The sequence below is a fragment of the Oryctolagus cuniculus genome, chromosome 1, assembly GCF_051225735.1.
Source record: "Oryctolagus cuniculus isolate XC-2025 breed Fujian yellow rabbit chromosome 1, ASM5122573v1, whole genome shotgun sequence".
Lineage (NCBI taxonomy): Eukaryota > Metazoa > Chordata > Mammalia > Lagomorpha > Leporidae > Oryctolagus > Oryctolagus cuniculus.
Window position 1 is genome coordinate 3,065,906 of NC_142867.1, and position 12,496 is coordinate 3,078,401.

At 65.5% G+C, this 12,496-nt stretch overlaps 1 protein-coding gene across 1 annotated transcript; it reads left to right on the forward strand.

The window, feature by feature from the left end:
* The first annotated feature begins 598 nt into the window (after window positions 1-598).
* On the forward strand, window positions 599-2,673 carry FGF4 (fibroblast growth factor 4). The gene is made up of 3 exons (XM_070061518.2): window positions 599-1,159; window positions 1,720-1,823; window positions 2,287-2,673. The coding sequence occupies exons 1-3, from the start codon at window positions 820-822 to the stop codon at window positions 2,461-2,463; spliced, it is 621 nt and encodes a 206-aa protein (XP_069917619.1). The 5' UTR covers window positions 599-819; the 3' UTR covers window positions 2,464-2,673.
* The last annotated feature ends 9,823 nt before the right edge of the window (window positions 2,674-12,496 follow it).

Consider the following 12,496-nt stretch of genomic DNA (forward strand, 5'->3'; position numbering starts at 1 on the left):
CCTGCCAGACACCCTGACTTCCCTTGGCAGCCCCCACACCACGGAACCCCACCCCTGGAGGTCCACCCCTGCCCGGCCAGACCAGCGCGGCTGCTTGCTGGAGCCACCCCTTCCCCAGAGGCCCGTCCCTGAGGCGCCAGCAAACACACAGCAAAATAAAAAACTGGGTTCCCGGGAAGCCCCCAAAACGTGCAGTGCTGGCAGAGGGTGCGCGAGTTGGGGACCCGCCCGGGGCACCCGAGCCGAGGCCGGGACAGGCAGCGACAAGGTGCCAAAGGCAGAACCTGGGCGTCGGAAAAGCAGAAGCCCAGGAGATGCGAGGGGCGGGACGCACAGCGCAGGGGGCCGGGCGGAGCCAAGGGTGGGGGCCGGGGTCCCTCCAGGTGGCACTCGCGGCGCTCGTCCCCGGCCACCTCCCCTCCCCCGGCGCTGATTGGCAGGAGGCCTGCGACCGGCCGCGAGCGCCACAGCGCCCCGGGCGCCCAGCGAACGCGGACGGCCCCCCGCGGGCGCGGGCGGGCGGGCGGGAGGGGGGCGCCGGGCTATATAAGTAGCGGCTGGCGCCCAGGCCCGCCGAGCGCACACAGAGGCGCGCACCGCTGCGCCGGGTCCCAGCCCGGGCCGCGCGTCCCTCCGCAGCCGCCCGCCGTTCTATGCAGCCGAGGTAGCGCCCGGCGTCTGGAGGCCCCGTCGCTCGCCGCCACCGCTCCGCGTCGCGGCCCAGATCCCGCGCTCCCGCGGGGCGTCACAAGCGCGCCTCGGCCCCGCGGCTGCCCCGGCGCGCGCACCCCCGGACGGACGCACGGCCCGCGGGCCGGCATGGCGGGGCCCGGGACGGCCGCGGCGGCGCTGCTCCCGGCGGTCCTGCTGGCCCTGCTGGCGCCCTGGGCGGGCCGCGGGGCCGCCGCCGCGCCCGCCGCACCCAACGGCACGCGGGAGGCCGAGCTGGAGCGCCGCTGGGAGAGCCTGGTGGCGCGCTCGCTGGCGCGCCTGCCCGTGGCCGTGCAGCCCAAGGAGGTGACGGTGCAGAGTGGCGCCGGCGACTACCTGCTGGGGATCAAGCGCCTGCGGCGGCTTTACTGCAACGTGGGCATCGGCTTCCACCTCCAGGTGCTCCCCGACGGCCGCATCGGCGGCGTGCACGCAGACACGAGCGACAGTGAGTGGGGCCGGCCGGGCGGGAAGGGTCGGGGCCGCCCCTTCCGACTCTCGCCGGCGCTCTGGAGGCTCCGGCCGGGCACCTGCCGGTTGGCTTCCGAGAGCCGGTCAGGCTCGGACTCCGGTCCCCGCCTCCCCAGGACCGGGGCGCACGCCTGGCTCCGCCTCTCCGCCCTCGGAAGCCCGGGCTCCGGGTGCCGAATTCCAGCCCCTTCACCCCGTGGGCACGGAGCGCGCGGCGCGGCCGCTGGCGCCCGCGGGGGCCCGGGACACGCGCCCAGGCTGGAGCCGGCCTCAGGGGCCGCCGTGGCCTCAGGGGGAAGCTTCGCTCCTGCGGTCCCGGGATGGGCGCGGGTGCGGCGGGCCCCCGACTCCCGCGAGCGGGTCCGGCCTGTGCACGCACGGACCCTGGAGGTCCTTTGGGGACGTGGGGGGGGGGGGCAGCCTGCACCAGAGGATCCCATCCCCACCCGGGAAATTGGGTTCCCGGAGGTGTGCCAACCTGGGGGCTATGTGGGCCAAGGGTCACCTGCCCCCAAATGACGCGCGCCCCTCCCCCAGGCCTGCTGGAGCTCTCGCCCGTGGAGCGGGGCGTGGTGAGCATCTTTGGCGTGGCCAGCCGGTTCTTCGTGGCCATGAGCAGCAAGGGAAAACTATACGGCTCTGTGAGTACCACGGGGGCTCGGCCCCTCCTGGCCCACCTGTGCGGGCTGCCAACCATGGCAGTGGGATCTCTAGCCCCTCAACGTGCCCAGGGACAGGCAGGCATAGCAGCAGCCCCAAGAGAGGAACCCCCCACCCCGTCCCGCCGTCCAGGAGTGGGCGGTGAAGGGTCCCTGGAGCCCCCCTCCCTGGGGGCGGGGAGGTCCTAGCCAGCAGGCTGGCGGCTGAGTGTGAAATTCTCTGGCTGCGAGGTACCTGGCAGGTGGCGCAGGCACCAGCTGTCACACACGGACCGGCCATGTGCGGCTCCTCCTTGTGAGGGTCTGGGCTCCCTGACCGCCCAGGAGAGACCCTGTCAGCACAGAGCCGGCCCTGTGGTCACCTGTGCCCTCCCCTCCCCGCCCCAGTCCCTTCCCCGGGAGATGGCTGCAGCTCATGGCAGCCTTCTCCCCCCTCTGCCCCCAGCCGTTCTTCACTGAGCAGTGCAAGTTCAAGGAGATCCTGCTACCGAACAACTACAACGCCTACGAGTCCCACAGGTACCCCGGTATGTTCATCGCCCTGAGCAAGAACGGAAAGACCAAGAAGGGGAACCGGGTGTCGCCCACCATGAAGGTCACCCACTTCCTCCCCAGGCTGTGACCCCCCCCCCCGGGGAGGGCAGTCCTGAAGGCTGTCTTGTGCACTTTCTTTGGTTGGAGAGTTGGACGAACACAGGAGCGGGTGTAAGATATTTAACTTAATTATTTAAATGTGTATATATGGCCACCAAATTATTTATAGTTCTGTGGGTGTGTTTTGTATTTTTTTCTGGAAAGAAAAGAAAAAGGACAAAAAAAAAAAGACAACAACGGAAAGCGACTGTGCCTGTTTTGGTGCAACAGTGGAGAATCTGGAGAATCTGTCCGTCGGGTCGTCGTCGCGAATGTGCTGCTACCGGGTTCCAGCCTGGACTCTGCTTCGCGCCGGCCCCTGGAGTGCGGTGGCCAGCGTCCCTCGTCGTGGAAGGGGCCTGCCCCGGTTCCGGAGTGCCCGGCCCCTGGCCGCCTCGGCCAGCCACGGCCAGCGGCCCCCTCTCTGCCCCGCGCCCCGGGGCCGCGCGTCGTGGGGGAGGTGCCGCTCACTGCAGGCTGCTGAGCCGGTTTTAGATCTGCGAGACTGACCTTTGAACTTTCCTGTAGTCAATCTTCCTCGACCTACCAGATGGGTGAGAGACCCCAAGACGACTTTGTAAACTCCCGGCTTCCTTTTTTTGGATCAGCCCCGGCCCGCATTGCTGTAGCCGGCCCGCATTGCTGTGGCCCGCATTGCTGTGGCCGGCGGGGTGGGACAAAGACAAGCTCGGGGGTCTCTGCGAGCCGGAGCCGAGACGCTGGCGAGGAGGCAGCGTGCGACCCCAGACACGCGCTCGGGGTAACCTCTCAGAGAATGTATTCTTTTTTTTTTTTTTTTTTTTGAGCCAGGCTTCCCTCTGCGTGGGGAGCGTAAGCCTAGGGGTAGCTGTTCTTTTTAATGGCGTGTCCGTGTGGCTGCACGGTGGACGCGGAGTGTGCGTGGAGACTGCTGCGTTCCCTGGACCGGTCCAGGTGACATCTACCTCACGAACCCCCAGAGCGCTCAGAGCCCGGGCCGCCCGGCGTGCTGTCTCTCCTGCCTGCCGTCCGTAGCCCGGCGGACTGCCGAGAGCAGCGTCGGTGCGCCCCGCTGGAACCCTGTCCCGTTCGAGCTATCTTTACCCCAGCTTCTCTTTTAGTACGAGTAATCATGGTGAAAATATTCACAGACAGCTGCAGGAGGCAGTGCGTGGCCACCAAGTAACCTTATATTTCTCTTTATATATTTTACAAATGTCACCCCTGTCGCTGGAGCGGAGATGGAAGAGGCAGAGTCGGTCGGTGATGTTTAAAAAAAGTCCCGAGGTGCTGGGCGACGTTTAATTTTAATGAATGACTTCGGAGAGTTTGTACAAAATGACCTTCGCCGGCCACTGGGGATGCTCCGAATTCTGAGCCCTCTCCCGAATTAACTTTATGGGAGTCCACAGACAGCGAGGCTGCAAAGTCTGATTGGAGTTTTTGTCTTCCACATTCCTTTTAAAAACGCTTTCTTCGCATGCAAATGATCTACTTAAAATCTGCTGGGCGGCGGGGCCCCTGGGGGAGCCGCCGAGGTGGGGCCACGCCGGCCGCCGAGGTCCGTGACGTCCCAATGTGATGCCTTTATATTTTCATTTGATTTCTAAAGCAAAGCGTGCCCTGGACTCAGGACAGTGAGGAGAGGTGTGGCCCCAAGGTCTCCATGCCGTGGCGGGGTGGGGGAGGGCTGTCGCTGGGTTTTGTATTTAATGTATTCATATGGTAACAGACCGAGGTCAGCGTCCCCATTAAATTATTACGCGATGCCTCGTCTCTGCGCCCGCTCGAGCGTCCGGGGTGAGGGTGTGTTAAGCGGGATTCCGTGGGCTCTGTGTCCACAGAGGGAGACTCGGTCACCTCTGAGCCTGTCCCAGGAGCACCCCACCGGGCACGGCGTGAAAACCCCGTTCCCGAGGGCAGGCGGCTTCCCTCTCCCTGCCTGCTGGGGGTCTTTCTTTTCCCGTTTGAGGCCACAGCCTCACGTGGCTGGGAGTGCGGAAGGGGCCGGGGAGACACATTTTAGCCAGCTGTGTCCACACAAACACAGCCTTGAAAACAGAGCCTGGGGCGCGGGTGGTGGGGGTGTGAGTGTCACCACGCCTCGCCGTGACTCTGAGACGCGTCCCCTCTCTTGCTGTAGCCGCCGGGCTCTGGGCCCGCCCCAGCCTGGCCCGAGGAATTTGCACCTTGCTGGGCTGGGGGCCGTCATCTGGGAGTGGTTTTGAGATGCACAAGTGGCCCAGCTCAGAAGGAGATGGAACGGAGAGGCCAGAGCGGTGCCGTTTGTCTTGTGGGGATCAGGCGTCCGTTGTAGGCACTAGGGTGCAGAAGTTTCTGGAAAATGGAATGGGCGGTGCCACCCCCCCCCCAAAAAAAAGGTTGAAAACTCATGCATAGGCGGGGGCTTCAAAAATTCAAGGAAAACACATACGGGGAAGCTGCACGGATTCCAACATACGCTGTGCCCCAAAATGAGCTTCCCACGAGCTGGTGAGCACGGGCTCACCAGTGTGATGGCCTGTGTCTAAAAAAAAAAAAAAAAAACCAGCTCGGTGCTGGCCGACTGCTCCGCACGGGGACCTCCGGGTTGCAGGGGCGGCGGCCACACCTGTTGGGGGCTCTGGGCCATCGGCTCACTCCTATGTGACTCCCGTGACCTAAGCATGAGAAGGACGTGGGGCAGTCTCGGGGGTTGTGCTGTGTCCCCCCCCAAAGGTCTCTTGAGACCGCGCCGGCCTCCACCGAGGCCCAGTGAGCCCCGACTGTGGCAGAGAGTGGGGGTGCTTCTGCAAGGCAGGGGTGCCCAGCACTGGGGCCCTCATGGGGAGCCAGCCTGTGGGCCTGTGGGCACAGCAGCCCCAGGAACTCCCCCAGAGCCTCGCGTTCCTGCCCGGGGTGGGGGGGTCCTTGGTCTGTCCCCTCCTCCTGCTGGTCCCTGTGACCTGGCCAGGCCTCTGTCCAGCTCTGTCCTGGCCAAACAGGAAATGCTTCCCCCAGCTTCCGGGGTGCAAATCCTTCAGCAAGACCGAGCTCTGCGGGGCGGGGCGGGGGGTGGCGCTTGGGGCTGTTGGGACCTGAATGCTGGGCCCCAGGGCAGGGGAGGGTCCGTGGGAGTCCTCATTGCTTGAATGCACTCCTGTGATGCCTGCTGGGTGCAGGGGCCCTGGCAGCCTGGAACCCACTTTTTTTTTTTTTAAAGATTTATTTATTTGAAAGGCGGAGTTACAGAGAGAGACAGACAGACAGAATGAGAGAGATCTTCCAACCGCTGGTTCACTCCCCAAATGGCTGCACTGGCCAGGACTGAGCCAGGCTGAAGCCAGGAGCTCCCACGTGGATGCAGGGCCCCAAGCACTTGGGCCAACCTCTGCTGCTTCTCCCAGGCCACAGCAGAGAGCTGGACGGGAAGTGGAGCAGCCGGGACTGGAACTGGCGTCCGTATGGGATGCCGGTGCTGCCGGCGGAGGCTCAGCCACTGCGCCACAGGCGGCCCCGTGGAGCCCTCGTAATGGAGGGAGACGGCCATGAGACACTTGGCGAAGGTGACCGATAGAGAGGAGGACAGAGAGGCTACAGTGGGTGACGGGGTCCCAGGCGGGGGACACAGCCCCTGGGCCGGCAGCGGTCCTGGCCGGGTCCTCTGAGGCTGTGTGCGGCTCGAGGCCAGGAGGCTGGGCACGGTGGGGACCTCGCAGGGAGGGCTGGAGTAGGGGTCAGAGTGCTCCTAGGAGGTGAGGAGGGGGTGTGGGTTAGGGTGGGCGCAAGGGGCGTGGCAAGCCCAGTTCCCCTGGGAGAGACAGGGCAGGCCTCGCCCTCCTGGCCCGGGTGCGGCCCCTCCCAGCGCTTCCCAGCAGTGACCTTGGGCGGCCAGGGGACTTCTCCCAGCCTCTCTCCAGGGTTCCCACTCCCTGGGCCTCCTGGGAGGGTTGAGCCCAGGATTTTGCCTGTCTTCATTGTCATTCCCCTAAGAGACTTAACGAGGGTGTTAAGTGCTGGGCTGGTCCTTGCTCATGGGAGGGTGCAGGGGCCAATGCCAGGGCTGCTGGCCCTGCCTTAGGTGTGGGCAGGTCTCCCGGGAGCCGGATCCACCGGCACACGGGATCCTGTGTGCGCCCGTCAAGCGCAGCCTCTGGAGCTCGGGGGAGAGTTGGCCTCCAAACTTCGGGCTCCACATCCATGGAGTCAACCAACTGGGGGTCGAAAATATTCAGGAAGCGGAGTGGCGTCTGGGAGGCGGGCGCTGTGACGCGGCCGATGAAGCTGCAGCTTGCGACTCCAGCATCCGATGCCGGAGCGCCAGTTCCGGTCCCAGCTGCTCTGCTTGGGATCCGGCTCCCTGCTAAAGAGCCTGGGAAAGCAACCGACAGCGGCCCGAGTGCTTGGGTCCCTGCCACCTGCGTAGGAGATCCGGGGGAATTCCTGGCTCCTGGCTCAGGTCTGGCCTAGCCCCGCTATTGTGGCCATCTGGGGAGTGAGGCAGTAGATGCAAGATCTCTCTCCCCCTCTCCCCTCCCCCTCTCCCCCCTCTCCCTCCCCCTCTCTCTTTTCTTCCTCCATCTGTGGCTCTGACTTTCTTTTTTCTCTTTTTTGGACAGGCAGAGTTAGACAGTGAGAGAGACAGACAGAGAGAAAGGTCTTCCTTCTGTTGGTTCACTCCCCAAGTGGCTGCTACGGTTGGCATGCTGCACCAATCTGAAGCCAGGAGCCAGGTGCTTCTCCTGGTCTCCCATGGGGTGCAGGGCCCAAGCACTTGGGCCATCCTCCACTGCACTCCCTGGCCACAGCAGAGGGCTGGCCTGGAAGAGGAGCAACCGGGACAGGATCCGGCGCCCCGACCAGGACTAGAACCCGGGGTGCCGGCGCCGCTAGGTGGAGGATTAGCCTAGTGAGCCCCGGCACTGGCCAGCTCTGGCTTTCAAATGAATTGATAAATCTTAGAGTTGCAGAGAGAAAGGGAGAGAGAGAACTTCCGGTTGCTGGTTCACTCTCCAGATGGCCACAGTGGCCAGGGCCAAGCCAGGCTAAAGCCAGGAACCTGGAACTCCATCCGGGTCTCCCGCGTGGGTGCAGGGCCCAGGCACTGGGACGCCTCCACTGCTTTCCCAGGTGCATCAGCAGGGAGCAGGATCAGAAGTGGAGCAGCCGGGACTGGCACAGGCTCTCCAAGACGGGACGCTGGAGCCCCGAGCGGTGGCTTAAGCCGCTGCGCCACACGCCGGCCCCCGTCACTAAATCTTTCTAGAAACCACGGGTGAACGAGCAGACTTTTTCTTGCCGTGGTTCCCCACACAACACGTGCAGCCACCGTGAGTCACCGAGCGCTGATTCAGAGCATACGGAGGCTGTACCCAGGGACCGGCGTGTCCCCAGAGAGTGGCACCCATGGGGGCTCCCACCGGTCGCCAGGCTCCCCGCAGGGGCCGAGGGCGGGACCACTGTGTTTACACCGCTGCTGATTGGCAGCTGCTCTCGACTTGTCATTGGAAGCCGGTATGCTCTGGACAAGGGCGGAGCACGCCCCACACCCACCCAGTCCTCTGATGCGGGCTGGGCAGGGCCACCTGCGGGGGAGGAGCTCCAGGGCCCCGGCTGAGCCCCGGCCCCAGGATAGCGAGCCCCCATCAGCCTCCTCCCCCCAGCCCTTCCCCAGCCTCAGTCCCTCCCCGCGGGGGCTGCCCAGGGGCCTCCCCCTCCGCCAGACCCCAGTGTGACCTAGCGCGGTGCCCGTCTTGTCGGGGGCATGGGCCAAGCACCGGGGGCCCCTCCTTCCTGCCCCCACCCTCTGAAGCCGCCATCAGCCCCCTGAGTTTTGCGTCCCCAGCACCCCGTGACCTCCGCCTCGAGCCACCTCCACTTGCGCCGTCGTCACCGGCTGATGCCTTCGCCGTGACCCATCTCTGCTTCCGGATCCTGGAGCTGCCGCCCCTCCACGCCCCCCAGGGCTGTTCCCCAGGTGGCTCACTCACGTCCTGGGGAAAGAGGGACCCCCACCACAGCCGCTCTGCACAGGTCCAGACACCGCCCCGCCCCAGAGCAGCACCTGCACAGGTGTGTCCCAGGTGTGCAAGGCTCGCCCTGCTCTTCTTCCCAGCCCCACGACCCCCTGCAGCCCCAGGAGGCTGTAAACCATTGGTGTGATGTGGCAGGGGCACGCGTGTCCAGACCCTGCTGTGAGAGCGCACACCCACCCCCCTGCCCTGGCGACGGGGTCACAATTCCCGGTCTTTTGAGTGACGACTCCTTTGGGGGCATTTCTTGGTGATGTGAGCCCCTCTGGGGGGGGGGGCTTCTCCACCTGAAGTTCCTGCAGCCCCCCGTTACCCTCAGAGTCAAGGTCACAGCCCTTGGAGTGCAAGAAGATAGAGAAATAAACATTTTCACAGAGACCTAAAACCTGAAGTCTGTGCAGTGCCGGGCACAGGAGGGGTGGGCTGGGGGACGCGCTTGTGGGGTCAGCTGGGGCCAGCATCCCCGGAGCCTGCCCCAAAGCCTCCTCGAGACAAATCCCCTGATAACAGGGGGTCCCAGCGTCACTCCCCTCACCCATCAGGCCCAGGCTGCCCCAGGGGTCCGCTGAGGGAAACAGAGGGGCAGGGGTCCTTCTGCGTGGGGGTCCGCTGGGGGAAATACAGGGGCAGGGGAGCTATGAGTTCCTGGGAAGGGACCGCCCCTTGAGAGGGTTGGTCCACGCATTGCGCAACTGCTGCTTTAGTGCCTGCCTCCCCTCCCTGCCGGAGGCAGGGGTTGGCCAGGCTGGCTCACCCAGGTCCCCTGGACACAGCGCCACCAGGTTGTATGAGTCAGCTTCCCTCGACAGCCACACGCTGTCCGGCTGAGAGGACCCTCAGCCTGGAGCAGCCCTGGAGGGCTGCCTGGAGGCCACGTCCAGACACCAGCATCATCAACTCAACAGGACAGCGCCCGCAGCAGCTCCCACCCGGCTGCAGGCCCCACGGCGCTGCTCCAGGCAGCCTGACAGCTCGCTCTTTCCAGGCACAGCCCCGCCCACCCCCCAGCGTCTTGAAGACTGTCCGGCCACACGGCGTCCATCTCTGTCCCTTGTCCCCTGCATCACAGCAGGCGTTTACTTGGGGGCTGGAGAAGCCCAGGGCCTGTGGCCATCTGCTGGGTGTCCGGCCGGGGCTTCCAGCTGCGCGGCCCCAGGCGACGCCTCGCGCGGGAGACAGAGTGAGGGCCAGCTCGGGTCTCCCCTCCTCATCTTGCCAAGCCGCTGGGGCCATCGGGGGCCCACCCTCCGACCTCATCCCGCCTCTGAGTCCGTCAACACAGGCATCTGGGGGCTGAGTTCCTATCACGTGGATGCTGGGCGTCCTACCGCGTCCCGGCTGCCCTGAGCCCAGGAGACCCGAGCCTAACAGTCTACAGGCTGCAGCGTGGGGCCCAGGGGTCAGCAGCACTGGTGTCCTGTGAGGGCTGCTCCCAGTTTGTCCACGGTGCCCTCCACTTGCCCTTCTGCAGTAGGAGTGGGGAGGGGACTCTCCGGGCCCCTTTCCTGGTCACCCCCCAAGGCTCCGCCTCCTCACTGTGGTGGGGCGGGGTTCAGTGTACGGATCCCGGTGTTGCAAGCACGGGTCCGCAGCAGGTGCCGTCAGGATGGGCGGGTGAGCCCTGGCCACCACTCGGGGGTGGTCTGTCTGGGCTGGCCCCATGCCTGGAGCTGGTGCTGAAATGCCCCTTGTGTGGTCAGTTCCGGGACGTCCAGTCCAGGCTGCCCGGGGGCCTGGTGCGAGGCGGGGCGGGCAGGGCTCCTGGGGCCGCCCTGCTCTTGCCGAGAGCTCTGGGCTGTGGCAGAGCCCTGCGGGGTCCTGCTGCACCGGGTGGGAGGCAGAGTGAGGGGGTGCCTGGGCCCTGCTTGTAGGCTGCTGGGAGACAGCGCTCCATCCGTGGGAGCCCAAGCGTCCACCCCTCGGCTCCTGCCCGCCTCGGGCCAGCTGCACGTCCATGGCTCCCATCAGTTCTCTTTGGTGCTTAAATAATTTTGCTTAAAACGCAACGGCAACGCTTCCCAGGGAAGACGCCGGCGCCTGCCGCACAAAGGAAATCTGGGAAAAGGAAGAAAATGACGCCGGCACCGTCTGTCCAGACGCGGCTCCTGCCCACAGCTCGGTCCTGCAGTGGCCCCCTCCTCCTCGGTTTCTTCTGAAAGGGAGATTTGTTGGTGTCAAAAAGGTCTAAAGGGGGCCGGCGCTGTGGCGTAGTGGGTAAAGCCGCCGCCTGCAGTGCCGGCATCCCATATAGGTGCCGGTTCGAGTCCCGGCTGCTCCACTTCCGATCCAGCTCTGCTGTGGCCTGGGAAAGCAGTGGAAGACGGCCCAGGAGCCTCGTCTGGGTCTCCCACTCAGGTGCAGGGGCCCAGGCACTTGGGCCATCTTCTACCTTGGGGTGCTGGCACTGCAGGCGGTGGCTTTACCTGCTACCCCACCGTGCAGCGCCGGCCCTGGCCCCCCCACTTTTAAGAGCCCTCTCCAAGCACAGTTGGGTTCTGGGGCCCTGGAGCTCAGGGGTTCAACCCACGTGGGCAGCCCAGTCCCTGCCCTCTGCCATTGCAGTCTGCGGGGTCGGCGAGGGCAACTGTGCCCCTGGAACCTCCCACGGAGCTCCTAGCACGTGGCACCGTCATGGTCTCCGTCCGCCGTCACGCAGCGCTCCGGCAGAGCCAGGCCTGTGCGGGTCCAAGCGCAGGGGTCCTCCGGGGCTTCCTTGGCCGAGGCAGGCAGCGGGCACCAGGGCCCCCCGATGTGCTGGGCTCCCTCCTGCTCCTGGCTGCCCCTCCAAACTCACGCCCCCCAGGGGCTCTTCCCAGCTCCTTGACACGAGCCCAGGAGGCTGAGGGTTTAAGGAGAGGAGCAAACACAGAAAGTCCCAGAAGCTGCCCAGCCCCGGGCGGTGGGGGCAGGCCCGATTTGTATTTCAGAGCTAATGTGATTAGGGAGGTTTGTTGCCAGAATATGTTAATGGCTTCAAACAGCCCCCAATCACCTTGGGGTGGGGGTGGCCGCTGGGGTGACTAAAGCCCAGCCCAGGCCGCCCCCTCTTTGCTGAAACCCTTGCCTTGGGGTCTCCCCGAGCCCCGGTGAGCTGGGTGCTGGGGTCTCATTTCACTGGCAACCCGCTCGGGGTCTCCCTGCTGGCCCACGTGTGACCCTCAAGTCTCTAAGGCCGGATTCTCCTTCGAGTCCTCTTGTCAAGGTCCAAGGGAGTGTCCAGGCCTGGGAGGGGAGGGGTCCCCCGGTGTCCCGGCCCCCACCCCGAGTCTGAGAGGGGTCAAAGGTTGCCAGCCCGGCGGCAGCCCTCGGGCCCAAGGGAGACAGCGCAGACACTTGCCTGCTCTCGGTTCTGGAAGCCAGAGTCAGAGGCGCAGGGGTCTGTGGGGCCACGGGCCCCCAGGGTCTCCCCCGGGACCCTTCCTGTCTCTCCCAGCCCCTGGGCCCCCACCCGCTGCCTCTGTCATCCTGCGGCTTCTCCACGGTGTCCCGTTCCCACAGAGCGACGCCTGCCAGTAGTCCCGGGGATTCCACCCGGCGAGCTCGCGGGCAAACACCGCCATGTGCAAACAAGGTCGCAGCCACAGGTTCCGGCGTGTGGACAGTATCTTTTGGGGGTGCGCTGTTCATCACCCCTGTTACAGCCGAAGGGGAGCAAGCCCATCCCCACCTCAGCCAGCCGAGCCAGGCTGGGGGTCACCTCCCGGGCTCTGTCCGAAAGACGCAAAGAGCCGGCCTGCCTGTCCCTGTCCAGCCACAGTGCCCAGGCCCAGCAGGCCCGGGAGACTGCCCTGTGCAGACAGCAGGTGCAGTGGGGCGGAGACTGACCCTGGGCAAGGGGCTGCCTAAGAGCCGCCCTGCCGGCCCCGGTCGCCGGGCCTCTCTCGGCAATGCAAGCAGGCGCGGCCCCCAGGCTTTCGCACCTGACCCCTCCGCCTGGACAGTTCCCACTAGGGCCGGCTCCTCTGCGTCAGAGGCTGCCTGCCCTGACCTCAGCCTCCCAGGCCACCGCGTGTCCCTCCTGGACTCGGAGCC